Source organism: Thermothelomyces thermophilus, chromosome 1 (genome assembly GCF_000226095.1).
Source record: "Thermothelomyces thermophilus ATCC 42464 chromosome 1, complete sequence".
In the NCBI taxonomy this organism is placed as follows: Eukaryota; Fungi; Ascomycota; class Sordariomycetes; order Sordariales; family Chaetomiaceae; genus Thermothelomyces; species Thermothelomyces thermophilus.
In genome coordinates, this window is record NC_016472.1 from 2,482,899 (window position 1) to 2,502,899 (window position 20,001).

A 20,001-nucleotide genomic window follows, 5' to 3' on the forward strand; every position below is an offset into this window, starting at 1 on the left:
CTCGGTCGTCTTTGTCTTCCTTAATAAGATAGTTATTCTATATAGGCTCAAACCATCTAAATACCTTGCCCTCTAGTCTTATAGCTATATAGAGGACTTTAGCTTTGTCATCTAGAAACTTGTCGTCATTAAGCCGGAAGTAGGATTAGAGGTTTGTTAGGAATCCTATAAGATCCTCCTTAGTTCCTCCATATTTGCCAGGTAGTTTGATCTTAATATAGCTCGCTTTAGCGGTCTTAAACGCCTCGATTTTGGTGTAGGCCTTATTAACCAGTTTCTATAAGTACTTTTCGCTATACTCGAGTTCCTTAATTTAGGCTTAAATAGCCTTATCTCTCTAGTCTAACTCCTAGATCTGCTACTAGAGTTAACTAAGCTAAGTAAGCAGCTATTTAGCTATAACATTAGTAGCTATATTAATATCAAGGTCAAAGTCACCTCCATTCTAAACTATAATAGAACAAAGGGAGTAATAGCAACGTATAACGAACCTAACTTAGACTTCTTCTAAAAGGGTTCAGACAAAGGTAGATTAAGCAAGACAAGTAGGCAAGTCGTCTAAGGGATTTAGTAAAGCTAAAGGGTTTATAACAACATTAGAGTTATCTCTTATAATAGTTAATGATGCTTAGTATAAGTACTATAACTATAAGGGAGGTTGCTATTACTAGTAAACTCTTAGAGTCTACTATAATAAGTGACTATCTATATATATATAATCCTAGTGATCATTCCTGATTACGGTGATCGTGAGTGATCGTATGGTGGTGATCACCCTAATCACTGGTGAGCGTAGTGATTACTATGCTTCCTATGTTGTAATTAGTCCTTTTGTTCCTTTGACTTGATTGGCCTATTCGTGCTAATGGCTTAGGTGGTATCTGTATATATATTTCTGTGATAAATAGATATTGATCTAAGTTACCCTAGGTATCTTACTAACCTATATATAAATTAGGGAGTTTACTAGCTGAATACTCTAGGTATAAGGAGCTAGCTATATAATAGTTAGAAAAGGCTAGATGACCTGGTTCCTTTATAGAAATCCTATCCTTTAAACCTAGTAAGCCTATAAGATAGATTTAGTTTACGTTAATAGCGCTACTAACTTAGTTATATATAGTTAGTGGCTATAGCTAAATATCCTAGCTATTAAGGACATTTTACTAGCTAACCGTTAGAATATAGATAAATATAATATTATAGAAGGCTAGAGAACTAATAGGCTAGTAATTAGAAGTATTTAAATATATATAATATAATAAAAGGTTCCTAGTTTATAGGTATAGACTTCCTTCCTTAAATGTATCTTAGTAATAAGGATATTACTCCCTCTAGTTATTATCTTTAAGGGTAAGAGTCTTTAATAATAGTAGTTTCCTCTTAATAAGATTAAATTAAAGGACTAGAAGTTTATAGTAACTAAAAAAGACTAGACTAATAATAATATTATATTAGAATTGCTATAAAAGGTATTTATCCCTTATATATAGCTATAAGATCCTTTATAATAATAACTCCTTATATTAGATAGTTATAATAGCTATATAACTAAGGATTTTATATAGGTATATTTTAAGAATAATATCTAGTTACTCTTTTTACCTCTATATACCTTATATATCCTCTAACCGTTAGATTTATTAGTCTTTTCTCCCCTAAAGTATATATACCAGAAGCTCCTTAATAATATAACTTCCTAGACCGATTTAATAGTTCCAGATAAGCAGTTAATAATCAAATATATTATAAGGGCTTGGAAAGAGGCTATTATAGCCTAGAATATCAAAGTAAAATAGAAGGTATTAAGGTTATAGCTAGTTTATATAGCTAAACCCTTAATAAGTAAACTTCTATTAGAAACTTCTAATAATATAGCTAATACTAATAAATAGCTAACTTCTATATAGACTCTAGAACCTGTTTAATACTCCTAGCCTTTAAAAGGAGCCGTTAATCCATTTTTTAGTACACTATAGAAAAGGTTAGACTTATATAGTCAGCTAATCAACCTAGCTACCAAGACTTAGTACCTCTCTATATATAGGCTCTTATTTAGGAAGGTTAAAAAAGCGTTCGACCGGAAGGACTTTTAACTGGCCTAGTTATAACAGGAAAACGAAGCTCTAAAGGTATAGTTAGAAGTAGCTCGGCCGTCGAAGAGGAAGAGGGTAGTTACGGATCCGAACGAGCAGTTCGCTATGATGAAACAGATCCACCAGGCCCAGGTTAAAGCCGGCCGTGTAGAGGACCCTGTAGCTGAAGAAAGCGGCTCAGAAAGTGTAGATTCAATGGCTTCCTATATTGTAGTGGGTTGAACAGACTGTTGTATAGAAGGTTGAAGATAATGGGTGGGTGTGGGTGCCAAGGTTTGCCAAGTGTTCTATTGATGGGGTGTTCCATTGATAGGGGGTCCGACTTATGTTTTTGGTCGAACAGTTAATTAGTCGATTAATTCATGTCTACAATTAATTATCCAACCTATAATTACTACCTTAGATCAGGTACCTAGCTTACCTGTGCGAAGCTTTCCGTTCTTCCCTTTAAACAACTCGGATGCGGAGATGAAAAGGTGCGATGCTTTTGTCACAGGAGGCTAAAAAAGGGAGGTACATACCTTACCTATCTTAGGTGTCAGGCCGCCCCCATATAGGACCCCTGAAGTCATGCAGCAGTGGCGTGTTAATCTGGGCTCGGGCGAGAGTTGCCTAACAGGACGAACTTTTGCATGCGCAGCGAACAACGGCCTGATCCGTATGCAGGTAGGCTCCCCGAAAGGGCAGCAACTTGGCATTAGCGAACCCCAGAAAGCGTTAAAAAGGCTTTGGCCCCCCTAATTGGCTTCTGCGCATTCCCCGCGGCTGTCGGGAGGACGGGTAACGGAGCGAGGCCGCTAAGTCTGATCTAGGCAGTCTGCGGCTCTTGGTGCTCCGAGAATGACACCTTTCTTCAACATCCCGGGCTGGGGCCCGTGACGCTTTGTCGGTAAATAGTGTAAATTAGGTGTGGTTTATGGCGGCGGGGTGAGTTGATTTGGTTTCTTTGTCTCAAAGTTGCGATCCATAATTAAGGCATTATTAACTCTCTGTTCCCACCTCAGGCTCTCAAACCCGTATTTTCATCAGTTAATTACCTCTCTACTATAAGCTCAATTCCTCTCTCGCTCCCCTTTCATCACTTCTCTCTTTTGTCTTTGCTTTTGTGGAAAACAACATTAGGCCCAGCCGGAAACAATGGCGGTCACGGTCACGGTCACACAACAACAACAACAACAACCACAACAACCACAAGCGAGCGTGGCCCCGAGCAAGCCCAAGGCCGGGATGGTGCCCCCGCGGAGGCTGACCAAGGAGGAGCTGATCAATACGCACAATGCGCACCTCAAGCAGCAAAAGAGCTCGCCCAACGCGCCGCGGGCGGTGAAGCAGCCCGTCATGTCGGAGGCGTACCCGGCGTCGACAAAGTCGATTCGGGAGCTGGAAATTGTAAATGAAATCCAAAAACAGATCTTCGAAACATTTTTTTGTTTGGTTTGGCGTGCCCAGGCTGATGTTGTTTTTCTCTCTCTCTTCTTTCTTCGCTCTCGGCGATTTGCAGATCCCACTGAGCGAGCTCCGCGCCGAGACGCACCACCGCGGCAAGGGCATCATCGTCAAGCTGGTCAGCGCGCCGTACGTCGGGGCCGGGGCGGTAAGCATCGCCGAGGACGAGTTCGGCAACGCGGTCCGGCTGGCCATCTACAACCAGCCCGACTCGTCCATCCTGTCGGGCGCCCCCGAGGGCTGCGTCGTGGCCGTCAAGGAGCCCTACTACCGGAGCAACGGGGCGCCCGACGACTTCATCGTCTGCGTCGACCACCCGTCCGACGTCGTCCTGCTGCGCTTCGCCGACCCCATCATCCCGGAGCCGCTCCGGCTCGGCCCGCTGCTCAAGACGGCCGAGGAGTGGAGGAACGCGGGCGACCGGGCCTTTATCGAGAAGGACTTTCCCACCTCGGTCTTCTGGTGCGTCGACTTCATTTCTTCTCTTTTTACTTATGGCAACCAAAGCTGACAACAAGTTCCTTGTGCTTCTTCTTTTTTCGGTGCAACAGTTACGGCGAGGCGCTGCAGGTGTCGGAGGATGAGGGCTTCCGACATGCCGTGTACGCGAAGCGGGCCAACATCAACCTGATCCTGGGGCGGTACGACGCGGCCAAGGCGGACGCGCTGGCCTCGCGGACGGGGACGTCGGCGCGGGACTGGCGGGCGTACTACAACGCCGGGCGGGCGGCGTACGGGCTGTGCGAGTACCGCGAGAGCGAAGAGCTGCTGAGCCGGGCGCTGGAGATGGCCGAACCGGGGTCCCAGCACGAGAAGGTCTTGAGGGAACTCGAGCGGTGCCGGGCACGGCTGCGCGAGGAGGCGACGGGCGAGTACGACTTCGCGGCGATGCGGGCGTCGCTGGGGCCCCGGTCGGTGCACATGGACCGCGGCTCGTTCCTGGCCAACACGCGCGTGGGCGAGTCGGCGCGGCACGGGGGCGGGCGGGGGCTGTTCGCGACGCGCGACCTCGCGGCGGGCGAGCTGGTCATGGTCGAGAAGGCGACCCTGATGCCGAACCAGTACGAGCCATCGCGCGCGTCGGCCGCCCTCTACGCCCTCATGGTTCGCCAGCTGTGCGACAATCCGTCCCTGGCCGGGCCGGTGCTGGGCCTGTACGACGGCGGGTATGCCCGCACGGGGGCCGAAGGCACCCTGGTCGACGGCGTCCCCGTCGTCGACGTCTTCCTGGTCGAGTCGATCCGGACCAAGAACTGCTTCAGCGGGCCTCGGTCCACCGTCGACGACACCCGCCCGGGGGGCGGTGCCGGGCACGTCCTGCCCGACGGCAGCCCGGCCCGCCGCGGCATGGCCAAGGGCCTCTGGGTGCACTCCAGCCGCGTCAACCACAGCTGCGTGCCCAACACGATGCGGTCCTTCGTCGGCGACATGCTCATCAGCCGGGCCGCGCGCGACATCAAGGCGGGCGAGGAGCTGTTCCAGCAGTACGTGCCCGTACGGACCGTCGTCGACGTGCGCAACGCCCAGCTCCGCGAGTCGTGGGGGTTCGAGTGCGCGTGCGAGCTGTGCGCGCGCGAGTCCCGCAGCCCGGAGCACATGCTGGCCCGGCGCAAGGAGCTGGTCGCCGCCGTCGAGAGGCTGTGCAACAAGAAGGTGCCCGGCCGCGAGCTCGTCCCGGACGCCGCCATCCGCGCCGTCGACCGCCTGACCCGCCAGCTCGACGACGCCCACGAGCCGGACCTGTACGCGGACGGCATCCCCCGCCTGACGCTCGTCTACCCCTGCAACTGGCTCGTCGCCGCCCACCGCGGCCGCAAGAACCACGCAAAGGTCGTCCGCTACGCCCTCCAGGTCCTGCGCTGCTTCGGCTTCCGCGCGCCCCGCGAGCCCGCCGACCAGTGGGACCCCCGCGACATGTACGCCGCCTCGGGCGACGCCACCCTCATGACCGTCCACGTCGTCGCCACCCTCCGCACCCTCGCCGAGGCCTACGGCGCCCTCGGCCGCGACGACATGGCCCGGCGCTGCATCGACGCCGCCAAGCTCGGCTATACCATCATCACCGGCTTCGAGAACGACCTGTCCACCCTGGACAAATAGACATTATTATTAGCTATTGGTCCCCAGTTGTGGGTGATGAGATAAACACTTGTTGTATTCTAAACAGCACTTTGGCAACCGGTAACTCGAAATTCTTCTGGTTTGGTTTTAATTGGCCTGTATACTTAAGGTATTCTTCGTTGCCAGTTGTGCACTTGTGGCTTCAGTACGATATTGTCATTCTCGGAGAGCAGCACGTAGATATTTACTTCGTTTCACTGCTATGTGCCGATTACCTAGTCCATTTCCCGTCCTCCAGAGTTCCCTTTTCTTTGTTTATTAACATGACAACATCTCTCTTAACCAGCCTCCGCACTTTCCAATGCAGAAAGATCGTCAATGCCAATGCCATGAGCCACATTGTTAGTGAAAACTTCCAATGATCCCCCATGTCGGTCATAAGAGAGCGCCGAAAGGTGTGAGGCTAATGAAGTCACTGTTAACTAGGTTGCTAGAGCTACTTTAGTCATGGGTATTACAACAATGAGAAAGGAACTTCCTTTTTTTCTTTTTTACTTTCTTTCTTATGCTTTTAAATGCATCTTCGTTCAAGTCTCAAAGAGTGCCCTGAGGATAGTCCTCGAGGCCAGAAGCGCTCGCATGGGGTTAGGGTTACCCCTTTTCTCCCAATCGAGGGCGCTTGTCCTGTAATTATGGAATAAATACGGATTATTTATTACGCACCTCCAGATACAGTGCGTAGCAGCAAGGCATTTCTGAAACGTTGTTCATTTACCCAGTTCGGTTGTCCGAGCCTGGAGGGAGTTCCTCCGATAAATCAACTTGGCAGCGCCGCATCCTCAAGTGGTAATAATTAATAACATTTAGGCAAATGAATAACACCGTCCATTGGCCACGTTCCGCGGAACTGATGGACAGGCTCGAGATGTGAGTACGTTGGTGAATCAAGAGCTAGAACACAATAAGCCTTTACTTTTTACTTTGTGTTTTCTTACTTTCTCTTTTACATCAGTTTTACTATCAACCTATATTACCTCATCGATGTGATCCTAGTCCCGACTGTTCTGCTGGGTTAGACACGCGATGTACCGGCTTCCTATCATCGTTGCATTGTCCGTTGCGAGAACGGCCGCTGCTTTCCAACAACAACAATCTGAAGAAATCAACAGTTGCGCATGGAGTCCGCTGACCCCCGAATATCAGCTCACATGTCCCGCGCCCTTCTTGAGACATCGACGGGCATCTTCCGGTTCCAACTTCGGGTTCCCGAGAGCCCGCAGCGAGGTGGATGAAGGATACTACTATGAACTCTCGGCAGGGCACGACCTTCCAGACCCGTGGGAGGGGCCAGAGCAGTGTCACGCAGGGTTCTGCCTCTTCTCGAACCCGGAGGCAGGGGGCGGCCTGTCCCTGATCACGACACCCCGCATAGCCCACCTGATCGCCACCTCGAAGGAGATTCCCGAGAGCACGGGAATCGAGCCAGAAGCCTTTTATGAGGCCGAGGTCCCAAGCAAGGGGAGCGGGCTGATCGCCAACCGAACGATCCGCAAGGGCGAGGTCATCATGCAGCGGGGGCCGGTCCTGCTGATCCAGTCAGTCCCGCACATAGACCTCGAGCCCGGGAGGCGGCTGGAGCTGTACCAGGCCGCCGTCGACCGGCTGCCGGAGCCGATGCGGTCCCGGTTCCTGCGCCAGACCGGCGACACGGTCTACGACAAGGTCGAGAAGAACTCGTTCCGCGTCTTTCTGGACGGCGACAGGAAGCACTCCATCCACCTCGGTCTCTTTCCCGACGTGAGCAAGTTCAACCACGACTGCCGGCCAAAGTAATTTTTTTGTTTTTTTTGTGTTTTTTTTTGCCCCTTCTTTCTATTTCACCGTCTGTCTAATTACATGTCATGAGAGCTATGAATGTCTGACACCGCATGGATGAACCATAATACAGCGTGCACTACCGTATCTCGGACCTCACGCACACCACTGTCGCGGTCCGCGACATCCCCGCGGGCGAGGAGCTGACCATCTCGTACATCTACGGCCTGAAGCCGCGGGCGGAGCGCCTCGAGCAGCTGAGCGAGTGGGGGTTTATGTGTACGTGCCCGCAGTGCGCGCTCTCGGAGCCCGAGGCGGGCGCGTCCGACAACCGGATCCGGCAGATCAAGATGCTTGAGGACGAGATCGAGGAGCTCGTGGCCAAGGGGGCGCCTCGCGGGCACCACCACCACCAACACCACCACCACCGCAACCGCAACCAAGGCCGAGATGATACGTCGTCTTCGCCGTCTCCCGAATCAGGAGGCCAAGAATCGACCGCAACCACGGCCACGGCCACGGCAACGGCAACGGCAACGGCTGAAACGGCGGCGGCGGCGGCGGCGGCAGTGCTCCGGCCCGAGCTGGGCGCCAGGCTGGTCGAGCTGTACCGCGAGAAGCGGCTGGACGCCTACATGGCGCCCGCGCTGACCCGCGCCGCCCTGCTCTACTCCATGTTCGGGCACGAGGAGCGCGCGCGCGAGTACGCCCGCGAGGCCGTCGGCGCCCTCGAGCGCGAGGTGGGCCCCCGCGCCGGCGACCTCGGCCCGATGCGCGCCCTCGCCCGCGATCCCAAATCGCACTGGTCCTGGGCCGTCAAGGTCACCAGTGGCGACAAGAAGGCGGCGGCGGCGGCGGCGGCGGCGGGGAGGAGGAGGAACGGGACCTTGGGGGCGAGGTCTGGGGGGGAGCGGGCACGGCTGGGGAAAGGGAAGCGGGAGAAGGAGAAGGGTGTGCGCGGATGATGGACGATCGAGGCAAAGGGAATAACTGCTTGGTTACCCGGGTTGTAATTAATTAACTGAAGAACGCGGGTAATTAGAGAATGATTGGGTTCGCACGTGGGTTGGTTATTAGTTTGCTGGAGCATTTGTTGATATAACTGCGTGCGACCAGAGTTCATTTTTCCCTTCCCCTGTAATTCTTGACTAATTAAATCATCGGCCGTACGTGATATCAACTTCAGAGTCCCGTTCGCGGCCCGGATGACACCGAAATTCTCCGAACTACCACATATGCTTCCCCGTCCCTACCGTGAACGAGAAGGGCTGTTCCACTTTCCCGCTCCTCAACCCATAATACCAGAAGAAGATCCGTCTGTCCGGGGTGCCCAGCGGAACCGAAAAGGGGTGGTGTGCCTTGCCTAAATAAAGCCCAGAGCCGGGCTGGATAATGACGGCGGCGCCGGCGCCGGCGTCGGGGGCTTCACGCGAACCCCGGGCCGAGGCGGCCCCTCCTTGCCCTTCTGGGCATGGGCACCCAGCTGCTTCGTCGCCTCCTCGACCCTCCTCCTGGCAAACTGCTCCATCTCCTTCTTCCTCTCCCGCTCCCTCCGCTCCTCCCTCTCCCCCCTCAGCATCTTCCTCCACCTGGCCCCTCTGACCGCCCAGTGGACGACGGCGGCGACGACGAGGGCGACGGCGGCCCACGCGAGCGCGACCCAGCTGCGGCCCGCCGCCGCGCGCACCGCCCCGAGCTCGTCGATCGACTCCTCGGCCACCTTGGCCCCCGCCGCGGCCGTCAGCGCGCCCAGGAGCAGGAACAGGGCGGCGGCCGACGCGCACGCCAGGTTGAACCACACCGCCCACGAGTACCGCTGCCGCGCGCTGCCCCCGCCGCCGGGTCCGTACTCGTCGCCTCCTCTGCAGTCCGCGTCGTCGAGCGACGCCGCCGGCACCGCGGCGAACGCGGCCAGCCCCGTCAGCCCGATCCCGATCGACTGGAACGCCGCCACCGTCTTGAGCAGCGTGATCAGGTTGTCGACCGCGAATTGCAGGCCGTAGCCTACCCCGGAGGGGTCGTCGTCGCTGTAACTGTCGTCCGCGTTGTCAACATTGTTGTTGGTTTTGTTGTTGTTATTGTCGGCGGCGGCGCAGCTGGTGGCGCTGCTGATGGCGGGGATTGTGATGAGGTGCTCTGATAAAGGGGGGGTGAGCAGCGTGTCAGTGAGTTGGGATGGTTCGGGCAATTCATTATAATACAGGAGGAACAGAAACATGAATTACCCCCGGGGGGGGGGGGGGGGGACGTACTGGAGAAGTAGGGGTGGCATTTGATGATTCGGCTGGCACCGTCGGCCGTCATGTCGCCTTCACACATGGTCAAGGTATAGAAAGAGTAGAAGCTGCTGAGCCGCGGCTCGTTCGGCCCCTTGCTACCGTTCTCACTGTCGCCGTCACCGTCGTCGTCGGCCTTGTAGCCGTCATCCACTGTCGTAGCAGGCGGCGGCGGAGGCGGAGGGGGGGAGGGAGGGAGACTCGGAGATAGAAGGGCTTCGGCTGCTGCCGAGGTCATGCTATTGCAGGCCCCGCTGAGAAGGCTGCCCACGCCGTCGCAGCCGTCATCAACTACCCGCGCAGAAATCAAGTTTGGACCTGCGTTCTTGTTCTTGGGGCTACCACACAACCCCGAAGTATCGACCTTACCGCGGACTCGCGTCAGTCAGCCGTTCACCGTGTTTTGCAGTTGTGGTAAAGGGGGGGGGGAGCGGGGGAGGAGGAGGGTGGAGGGGTTGGTCCAACCGTGATGATATCGTAGCTTTCCAGCACTCCGGGCCTGTTGCCGGCAAAGAGAGCCAGCATGGACAGGAGGAAGGCGGCGATGGTGAGAACCACCGGCAGAATGCGGAGAAACTGAGAGCTCGTCCACATCTCTCTAACGCAGAGAGCCCGGGCCGGGGATAATTATGTCTATTTATTCGGGAAAGAATGCGGCTCAGTCTGTGATAGAGATGTCTCTTCCCTTGGGTGAAATACAACGGAGGTGGAGGACGGCATGGAAATACGGCACCAACAGGAAATAGGTAAGAGAGGCCAGCACTTTATAGAAATGTTGCCAACGCCTCCACCCGTCATCACGGTGTCCTTCAGGTGACCCCATAGTTGTGCTCGTATATCTCGTCCCAACCGGCGGTAGCCATGTGGTCGTGCCATGGCTTGTCATGCTGAATCTTTGTAGATATAGCATTCTTTGAAGAGGGAATCCTCACAGAGACCGAAGAATGGCCCTGGTGTTTTCCAAGTCATTTGCTGCGTGCTGGGTGCAGCGCGGCACTTGTAGTTTACTCGTGACCACCATCTGATTTGTATTTGTAGTGTGGGCGCTGAGTTCTGAATGGAAGCCCAATCCCGGCCACTACAAAGGCATAGGTCAGTTTGCTGCTGGTACTGAAAATTCAAGCTGAGAAATAGATAGTGTGACGAGTGTCAGGCTGCGTGAGACGGAGATTGTTCACCCGGCCAATCAGAAACGACACCTCAATGTCAAAAGTACCGAGCTAGGTAGGTGGTGTGCTCCGAACATACAAACAGGACCGCACCTGCAAGCTGATATCTGGCTGGGTTTGGTTTCAGCGGTGAACATTGTTTTGGCAGACCCAATGCATCGGCCTCAGGGTTGCAGGAGGCCCCATCCTCACCCATTGCTCGCGCCATGCGGGGGAGGGGCAACGAGGCCCACTAAATTTTTATCTCCCGTTGTCGGAGCGTGGGCCCAGCCCAGTCCAGTGTTAGCCATTGACTCACTCGCTCGCTCGCTCGCTCGCCTGCTTCTGGGAAGAAAATTCCTCATACCCTTCGTTGTTTGTTGGTTGGCGTGTGCGCTGTGTCAAGTCCTCCGTCGAGTCCTCCGAAGAAGCAGCGAGAACAATTTGGTTCCTTGCGCCTGCCAGTGGTCGACAATGGCCCCATTGCCAGATCCTACAATTGACCTCGACTGGTCGGGCTACGTCGGCTCGATCCAGGATCACTTTCGCGCCCAGGCCGAGGCGCACCCCGAGCGAACCTGCGTCGTCGAGACCAAGTCGTCCACCACTCCCGAGAGGAGGTTTACCTATCGCCAGATCTACGAGGCCTCCAACACGTTAGCATGGTACCTGCACAATGCCGGCGTCACCAACGGAGACGTCGTCATGATCTGGGCCCACCGCTCGGTCGACCTCGTGGTGGCCCTGATGGGCATCCTGGTACAGTTTCCCCAGCATGTGCGCCCCGGGGTCGCCTGTCTTCTAACCCTTGTCTTGCAACTCCCAGGCTTCCGGAGCGACAATGACCGTCCTCGATCCCGCGTATCCCCCGGCGAGGCAGCAGATCTACCTCGAAGTCTCCCGGCCCCGCGCCTTGCTCAGGATCGGGCGGGCTACCGACGAGAACGGGCCCCTGGCGCCCTTGGTTCAGAAGTACATCGACGACGAGTTACAGCTGAAGACTGATGTTCCCGAGCTCAGACTCCGCGACGATGGGAGCCTCTACGGCGGCGAGGTGGACGGCCAGGACATCTTCGCCAGCGTCCGGCACCTCGCTGCTTCACCGCCCGACGTTCTCGTCGGCCCGGACTCGAACCCCACGCTCTCTTTTACTTCGGGCAGCGAGGGCCGCCCCAAGGGTGTGTTGGGTCGGCACTTCAGCTTGGTCAAGTACTTCGGCTGGATGGCCGAGCGCTTCAACCTCTCTTCCGAGAGCCGGTACACCCTGCTCTCGGGCATTGCGCACGATCCCGTGCAGCGAGACATCTTCACCCCGCTCTTCCTCGGCGCGCAGCTCCTCGTGCCCTCGAGGGAGGATATCCAGCACGAGAAGCTCGCCGAGTGGATGCGGGAGCACAAGCCGACCGTCACCCACCTCACACCGGCCATGGGCCAGATTCTCGTCGGCGGCGCCACCGCCGAGTTCCCCAGCCTCGAGCACGTCTTCTTCGTGGGCGATGTGCTGACCACTCGGGACTGCCGTGCCCTCCGGCGCCTGGCAGTCAACGCCAACATCATCAACATGTACGGCACCACCGAGACCCAGAGAGCTGTCAGCTACTACGAGATTCCCAGCCGTGCGAGAGATCCCGACTTCTTGGATAGGCTCAAGGATACAGTTCCTGCTGGACAGGGCATGCAGAACGTCCAGCTCTTGGTTGTCAACCGCGAGAACCGGACCGAGCTGTGCAAGGTCGGCGAGGTGGGCGAGATCTTTGTCCGCGCTGCGGGTCTTGCCGAGTAGGTTCCAGCCGTCATTACCGACACGCATCCCGCGTTACTGACATCCGGTTACCGCAGGGGCTATCTGGGCGATCCGGCATTGAACGAGCAGAAGTTCTTGATGAACTGGTTCGTCGACAACCAGAAGTGGGTCGAAGCCGACCTCAAGGCGAGCAAGAACGAGCCCTGGAGGCGCTATTACAAGGGCCCGAGAGACAGGCTGTATCGTACCGGCGACCTCGGCCGTTACCTCGAGTCCGGAGACGTGGAATGTGTCGGCCGTGCCGATGACCAGGTCAAGATCCGCGGGTTCCGCATCGAGCTGAACGACATCGACAGCAACCTCAGCCAGAACCCTCTGATCCGCGATTGCAAGACGCTTGTTCGGAGAGATCGTTTTGAGGAACCGACTCTCGTCAGCTATCTCGTTCCCGAGCACAAGGAGTGGCTGCGCTGGCTCGAAGACCGGGGACTGGCCGACGTCGAGGACGAGGGCGTCGAGATGGGTCCCGTCACGGTCTACTTGAAGAAGTACAGGAGAATGCAGACCGAGGTCCGCGACCATCTCAAGACGCGGCTCCCCACCTACGCGGTGCCCACCATCTACATCGTCCTCAACAAGCTGCCCCTGAACCCCAACGGCAAGGTTGACAAGCCCAACCTCCCCTTCCCCGACGTCGCCGAGCGCGTCGAGGATGCGTCGGAAGAAGATATCAAGAACTGGGAACTCCTTACCGACACCGAGCGGACCGTTGCCCAGATGTGGGCCGACGTTATCCGGGGCCTGAACCCCAAGACGGTCAAGAGGGAGAATGGTTTCTTCGACCTCGGCGGACACAGTCTACTGGCTCAGCAATTCCTGCTGAGTGTTCGTAAGAAGTTGGGCACCGACGTCCCAATTAGCACCCTCTACGAGCACCCTAGTCTTGCTGGCTTCAGTGCTCAGGTCGATAAGATCCGGGAACACGGCACCGGTCCCGTGGGTCCCGAAGCTGGCGAGGCTGCTTACGCAAAGTCCCTGGATGAACTGTTGCACCAGCTGCCGGAGAAGTATCAGTCTGCCGATGGCGAGGCCCTCGCTTCGGCCGAGCAGCTGACCATTTTCTTGACCGGCGCGACCGGCTTCCTGGGATCCTACCTCGTGCGGGACATCCTGGATCGGACGGCCCGCAGCGTCAAGCTCATCGCTCATGTCCGGGGCGTCAAGGAGCCGTCGGCGGCGCTCTCGCGCCTCCGGAGGTCTCTGCAGGGTTACGGCCTCTGGAGGGAGGAATGGGGAAGCAGGCTCGGCGCCGTCGTGGGCGACTTGTCCAAGCCCCAGCTGGGAATTGACGACGCCACTTGGCAAAGCCTCGCACGGGAGGTAGACGTCGTGATCCACAACGGTGCCACTGTCCACTGGGTCAAGCGGTACCAAGACATGATGGCGTCCAACGTTCTCTCGACCATTGACGCGATGCGGCTGTGCAACGAAGGAAAGCCCAAGATCTTCACGTTCGTCAGCTCGACCAGCGTCTTGGACACCGGGTACTACATCCGCCTGTCGGACCAGCAGACCAGCACCGGGCAAGGTGCCATCATGGAGGACGACGACATGAGCGGAAGCCGCACCGGGCTTGGCACGGGCTACGGCCAGACCAAGTGGGTGTCGGAGCAGCTCGTCAGGGAGGCAGGAAAGCGCGGCCTCCTCGGCTCCGTTGTCAGGCCAGGCTACATCCTGGGCGACTCCGAAACCGGTGTATGCAATGTCGACGACTTCCTGATCCGCATGCTCAAGGGCTGTATCCAACTATCCGCCCGCCCCCGCATCATCAACACGGTCAATGCGGTGCCCGTCAACCACGTCGCCCGTGTGGTCGTGGCGTCGGCGCTCAACCCGCTCCCCGGGGGCGTCCACGTCGTCCACGTAACGGCCCACCCCCGCCTCCGCATGAACGAGTACCTCTCCATCCTCGAGTACTATGGCTACAAGACGCCCGAGGTGACGTACGACGCGTGGAAGGAGGAGCTTGAGAAGTTCGTCTCGGCCGGTGCGCTGGAGAAGGATCAGGAGCAGCACGCGCTCATGCCGCTGTACCACTTCTGCATGAACGACCTGCCGGCCAACACGCGCGCGCCCGAAATGGACGACCGCAACGCCGTGGCCATCCTCAAGGCCGACGCGGATCGGTGGACCGGGGTCGACGACAGCACGGGCCAAAGCATCGGCAGGGAGGACGTCGGCAGGTATCTGGCGTACCTGGCCGAGATCAAGTTTGTGGGTAGGCCAACTGGAAGGGGCCGGCCACTGCCGGAGATGAAGCCCGAGGTGCTGGCTGCCCTGGCGGTGGGTGGTACTGGTGGCCGTGGTGGCGCCGTGCCATAATTAAGAGGCGGGGACCTTAGGTTGGAATAATACAAGGGAAACGAAAGAGGAAGGAAAAAAGAGACGTAATCTACAACCGTTCATGTGCAGCAATAGAAGGGCAACATGAAAAGGACCCACCGCTTTCCCGTCCTTTGGTGTCGTCTGAAAAACACTGGTCGACCAGTATCTCGGTTCGTCGTCTCAGCTGATTAATTAATACTTTGAGTCAAGAGACTCGGCTCAAAGTCTACGCAATAATTACTACCCACCCTGCTCATTCACAACCGGGCACCCTCCGATTGCCTCCGGACTTGTTTCTAGACTCGGTACTTATTCCTCATCGCAGATCAGACCATTCGTCCGACCCTGTTGCCGGACTTTTTTGCAGCTCCGAATCCCATATTAATTACCGAGCATCGCAATTTGTGGAGCGTGTGCGTCAGCCGGATGCGGCTGTCTTCTTCTGAGTCCGCCCAATGGCTTTTAGATTGGCCCTTCCACAACTGCGCGGGTGGCAATAAGATTGGGCGGCTATGATCTGGTACTGTACAGATATTACCGCTTGAATACGGCAATAGAAGATCGGACAAGGGCAGCGGGCGGCATGCATGGTTGGCCGGGTGAATAAGGGACCTCAGCCCGCCCGTCTCATGCCCGGGCAGGATTCCGGATCAGCGCTGTAGGAACGATGTTCTCAGCAAAAAACAGCGATCTTCTAGAACAACAGGCCGTCAGACTCTCCTAAGGGCCACACAGTATATAATACACAGGGAGGTTTGGCCGATCATGGGCCCAGTGGAACAAGGAGGAAAGCATGATAGAGCGATGCAAGTACACAACACCACCCAAACACCACCCAGCGGCGACTCGGCCTGCCAAGCTACTAGACATGCATGGACGCACTCTAAATTCTAATTGACCATGGTCTTAGGAGTCCATTTACCAGGAATATCTCTCGAAACGGCCTTTCCGCTCATCCAACGCCCTCGCCCGTACCGTTACAATGCTTCCCCGCAAAGAACCCTCCGCTCGGTACTTACTTGAGAGAATGTGCGGCCAGGGTGCACGCAGTCTAGACAGCTCGGCCGTGAGCAGAGATAAAGCCTGTTGACCCCTTTCCCCATCCAGGTTCTTGTTCGAGACGGTATGTACTATTGCTTCTCGGTGTGTGGGCTTCTCGAAGGCACCATCACCTCTCCCCTTGACCGCATCCATCACCTGCAACAGTTAAGACAAGAGAGAGCTGCCCACGATGAAGGTCTCAGCCAGGGCGATCTTGCCGTTCGCGCCTTGGATTGCGGCCAAGGCTGCCGTAATCCGGAGCGCGCCCGACGGCACGCCGCTGTCCGAGTCGGCCCAGGCGGTGGTGCGCGCCGCCGGCCCCGGCGCGACTTGCGAGTGGTTCACGCAGCCCATCGACCACAAGAACGCGAGCCATAAGTCGTGGCAGCAGATCTACTGCGTCGACCCTCAGTGGTGGACGCCGGGGGCTCCGGTAATAACCAGCGGTCCCCTCCCCCCCTTTTTTTTTTTTTTTCCCCTCTTTCTCTCCCCTTTCTTTCCGCCCGCTTTGGCGAGCGTCGTCTGTCCATCGTGCTAAAACCGTTCTTGGATATCTTACTAGGTCGTGCTCATGACGCCCGGCGGCGAGCCCATCACGTGGGCCGTCAACTCGGCGCGCGGATTCTCGTATTTGAAAAACACGACCCTGGCGGGCAGGTATGCCCAGGAGCTCGGGGCCGCCGCTGTCGTGGTTGAGCGTGCGTATATCATACCTTATACCTTATACACTTCGAGCGCCCCTTCTTTCTTAATTACCTACCTGCCTGCCTGCTTGGCCTCGGCGACCTTACTTTCGTACCCGTGCTCGTACCCGTAATATTACCTCGGAACGGAGCTCGGGAACAAGGAAATGGCCCGCTAAGGCCCAGGAACACTATTACACAGATCGCTACTTTGGCGGATCCTCCCCATACGATGGCTTCGACGCCGAGACGCTCCAGTACCTCACCCTGGAGCAGGCGGCTGCGGATCTAGTCAACTTTGCGCAGAACGTCACGTTTCCCTTTGACAAGGAGCAGACCAGCGTGGCCTCCAAGGTGGTGAGTTTACATTGATTGATTGATTGATTGATTACATACGTTCTGGAGAACTGACTTTTTTGGTTTCTCTTCTCTCTCCCCTTCTCTTCCCGAGAATAGCCCTGGGTGTACTGGGGGTCCTCGTACTCGGCAACTCTGGGGAGCTGGATCGAACACCTGCACCCCGGCGTCTTTCACGCGTACCACCTCAGCAGCGCCACCGTCCAGGCCAACACGGAGAACTGGTACTACTACGACACCATCCGCAAGGGCATCGACGCCCTGCGCAACGACACGCGCTGCAGCGCCGCCCTGGAGGAGGTCGTCGGCTTTGTCGACCGCTTCCTGCTCGCGTCGCCCGTCAACGAGACACAGATGGACGCGCTCAAGCAGTATTTCGGGGCCGTCTTCCCCATCGCCAACGACGACTTTGCCTAGTGGGTTGCTCATTTAATTTATTTAATTGATTTATCGCTCCTTGTCTGTGAGCACGCTGACACCTCTCTCTCTCTCTCTCTGTGTGTGTGTGTGTGCCAGTGCCATCGCCACGCCCTTTAGATACTGGGAAGAACGCGGAGGCTATCGGGCCGTGCTCGACATGTGCGATGGCATCGTCGGCTCCGACGCGACCGAGGAACACGAGGTGCTGGGCACCATCCCGTCCTCGGTCGGCAACTACGCCGCCTACTTTCAGATGAACTTTCGCGACTCGAGTGAGTGTGACCGCCCCCAAACCTTCCCGTCTCTCCTCTTGATTATTAATAACTAACATGAAAAACCCAAAAAAAAAAAAAAAAAAAAAAAAAAAAAAAAAAAAAAAAACCTCTAGCATGCACGTACCTGGACGTCTGGGGCCAGAAGGACCCGCTGTGGTGCCTGGACACGCACGACCCGCTCAACCCCTTCATCGAGGCGCGCACGCTGGGCAACCCGTGGCGGACGCGGATGTGGTTCCCGTGCAACGAGCCGCTGGCGTCGTGGGCGACGGGCGCGCCCCGCGACCGGCCCTCGCTCGTCTCGCGCCGCCTCGACGCCGCCTACTGGCAGGCCCAGTGCGAGATGCACTTCCCCGCCGTCGGCGACCACAGGTACGGCAGCGCCGACGGCCTCCGCACCCCCGACACGCTCAACGCGGTCACGGGCGGCTGGGCGCGGCGGTCTAAGAGGGTCATCTGGACCGTCGGGTGAGTTTTCCTTTTTTTTTTGTAATTATTCCTTCTGTTTTTTTTTTGTTTCCCCCTCTTTCCTTTCATATATAATTAATAATTATATCTAACGACTAGTCTGTGTGTGTGTGTATGTTAATTTCAAATAATATTAACAGCGAGTTCGACCCCTGGCGAGCCACCAGCATGGCCAGCGAGCTCCGCCCCGGCGGCCCGCTCGAGTCGTCCGGCGACGTCTACGTCTTCGTCATCAAGAACGCCGCGCACGCCGACGACGCGCTCACCGAGGCCGGCCTGGCCAACCTCAACCTGCCCGTCAACCCGGAGGTGGTCAAGGTACAGCAGCAGAGCGTCGGCATCGTCAAGGAGTGGGTCGGCCAGTTCAGACCCGGAGGCGACGAGGAGGGCTCGGATGAGTGACCAGGCACTTTGCTTGCCTAATTAGCGCTTTAGGCAGGTTTGTCGGATTGCTCGGTGTGGGAAGCTGACTGACTGGGTTCTTTTTTTTTTTTTCTACGGGTACGTTACGGTGGAAGGCTGCCATTTTTAGTAAGGTACCTAGCTTATCATGATGTGGTTCACGACTTTTTTTTGCCCTTTTTTTGCCTTCTTTTTGCCTTCTTTTTGCCTTCTTTTTCCCTTCTATTATATGTGAACAAATAGATCTGAATATCTTTGGTTGATTGTGGAAGATACCTATTAACTAGATACTTAGGTACCTTGGCTTCCAAACAAACCAGCTGCTGGGAATCCCAACCAAGATATTTATTTAAACTTGCTAGGGTAGGCAGGTAGGTATGTATATACATGACACGTGCATGAACCAGCATGCACAGTCTCTAAACATACCTACCCGCAGACGACTACTACTAGGACCTCCCCCCCTTTTAACCCCCCTTTCGTCCTCTAGGAGCCAGCCCAGGATGGGAGTTAAACCATAAAATAATGTTAACGGGGCCAATTATTGATTTATCGGCGCTTTTTGCCGCCACTCTTGCTGCTCTGGTAGTTCGTCTCCATCCTCGACAAGGTTTCAGACGACTGGCCGCGGGGTGGCCAGCTCGAGTTGGTGTTCTGGTAGTCAAAGTACCTCCGATCCTGGGCGCGGGAGGCGTGGGAGCCGGGTTCCAGGGGAGCTCGCTCGAAGCCGGTCGGGTTGTCGGGGGGGTGGCTGATGACACCGATGGGGCCGCGGGCCGGTCGTTCGGGGTTGTTGGGATCGGCAGCCATGACGACGCGGTGGGGGCCCGGGTCGTTGGGGGGCTGCCGGACGACGCGGCCGCGGTCCTTGGGGTGCGGGTTTGGGCGTTCTGGACCTTTCGGAGCGTGGCGGCGCGCTTATCGGGATCGAACCCGTAGGGGGGTTCGCCCACCGGCACCTCGTACAGCTTCTCGCCGGGGCGCCTCTCGTGCTTCGCAAACGGCTGGTGCGTGTTGGGCGCGCCCCCCTCCTCGTTGCGGTACTCGTGCGGAAGCCGGCTGCGTCCCGGGTCGCGCGGGTCCCTGCCGCGTCGTGCTTAATCGGCTACCACACTGGCAGAGAGGGGTCCCCGTGCGGTATTGTATTGCTAAAATGGGGGAGAAAGGGGAGGGGAAACAAGTGCCTCGAGTCAGTCCGGCTTTCTCGACCGATTCCTTGTGATCCAGAGCCCTTGGTTCGGAGGGAAGGCTGGACTACTCACCAGGTCGCTGAGCCTGCTGGGGTCGGTGTTGCCCCTGGACCTGGAGTTGGAGCTGGAGCCGGAGCGGTTGCTCATGGTTGGCGAGGGCAGTGAAGTAGCGTGTGAATTACAAGAAGGAGTGT

The 20,001-nt window shown here is 56.2% G+C and overlaps 7 protein-coding genes across 7 annotated transcripts; 5 read left to right on the forward strand and 2 right to left on the reverse strand.

Annotated features, from left to right (window-relative positions):
* Nucleotides 1–2,138: 2,138 nt before the first annotated feature.
* MYCTH_41181 (uncharacterized protein) lies at nucleotides 2,139–2,318 on the forward strand (the record flags this gene model as incomplete). The annotated part of the gene is made up of 1 exon (XM_003658892.1): nucleotides 2,139–2,318. A coding segment is annotated over one exon (180 nt), but the record flags the coding sequence as incomplete, so codon positions are not given.
* An 804-nt stretch (nucleotides 2,319–3,122) lies between these two features.
* On the forward strand, nucleotides 3,123–5,642 carry MYCTH_62625 (uncharacterized protein; the record flags this gene model as incomplete). The annotated part of the gene is made up of 3 exons (XM_003658893.2): nucleotides 3,123–3,485; nucleotides 3,598–4,004; nucleotides 4,094–5,642. Exons 1-3 carry the CDS (start codon nucleotides 3,234–3,236, stop codon nucleotides 5,640–5,642), a joined length of 2,208 nt encoding a protein of 735 aa, XP_003658941.1. The 5' UTR covers nucleotides 3,123–3,233.
* Nucleotides 5,643–6,811: 1,169 nt separating this feature from the next.
* MYCTH_99098 (uncharacterized protein) lies at nucleotides 6,812–8,383 on the forward strand (the record flags this gene model as incomplete). The annotated part of the gene is made up of 4 exons (XM_003658894.1): nucleotides 6,812–6,887; nucleotides 6,922–7,432; nucleotides 7,552–7,814; nucleotides 7,989–8,383. 4 exons carry the CDS (start codon nucleotides 6,812–6,814, stop codon nucleotides 8,381–8,383), a joined length of 1,245 nt encoding a protein of 414 aa, XP_003658942.1.
* Nucleotides 8,384–8,582: 199 nt separating this feature from the next.
* MYCTH_2295391 (uncharacterized protein) lies at nucleotides 8,583–10,123 on the reverse strand. Its single transcript, XM_003658895.1, has 2 exons — nucleotides 9,671–10,123; nucleotides 8,583–9,554 (listed from the first exon to the last, which is right to left on the reverse strand). Exons 1-2 carry the CDS (start codon nucleotides 9,930–9,932, stop codon nucleotides 8,782–8,784), a joined length of 1,035 nt encoding a protein of 344 aa, XP_003658943.1. The 5' UTR covers nucleotides 9,933–10,123; the 3' UTR covers nucleotides 8,583–8,781.
* A 1,014-nt stretch (nucleotides 10,124–11,137) lies between these two features.
* On the forward strand, nucleotides 11,138–15,273 carry MYCTH_2295392 (uncharacterized protein). Its single transcript, XM_003658896.1, has 2 exons — nucleotides 11,138–12,621; nucleotides 12,682–15,273. The coding sequence occupies exons 1-2, from the start codon at nucleotides 11,684–11,686 to the stop codon at nucleotides 14,966–14,968; spliced, it is 3,225 nt and encodes a 1,074-aa protein (XP_003658944.1). The 5' UTR covers nucleotides 11,138–11,683; the 3' UTR covers nucleotides 14,969–15,273.
* Nucleotides 15,274–16,202: 929 nt separating this feature from the next.
* On the forward strand, nucleotides 16,203–18,617 carry MYCTH_2106506 (uncharacterized protein; the record flags this gene model as incomplete). Its single annotated transcript, XM_003658897.1, has 8 exons — nucleotides 16,203–16,445; nucleotides 16,575–16,710; nucleotides 16,898–17,052; nucleotides 17,152–17,468; nucleotides 17,569–17,744; nucleotides 17,861–18,215; nucleotides 18,315–18,317; nucleotides 18,356–18,617. The coding sequence occupies 8 exons, from the start codon at nucleotides 16,203–16,205 to the stop codon at nucleotides 18,615–18,617; spliced, it is 1,647 nt and encodes a 548-aa protein (XP_003658945.1).
* A 300-nt stretch (nucleotides 18,618–18,917) lies between these two features.
* On the reverse strand, nucleotides 18,918–19,595 carry MYCTH_2295396 (uncharacterized protein). The gene has a single exon (XM_003658898.1). The coding sequence runs from the start codon at nucleotides 19,425–19,427 to the stop codon at nucleotides 19,167–19,169; it is 261 nt and encodes an 86-aa protein (XP_003658946.1). The 5' UTR covers nucleotides 19,428–19,595; the 3' UTR covers nucleotides 18,918–19,166.
* Nucleotides 19,596–20,001: the final 406 nt, after the last annotated feature.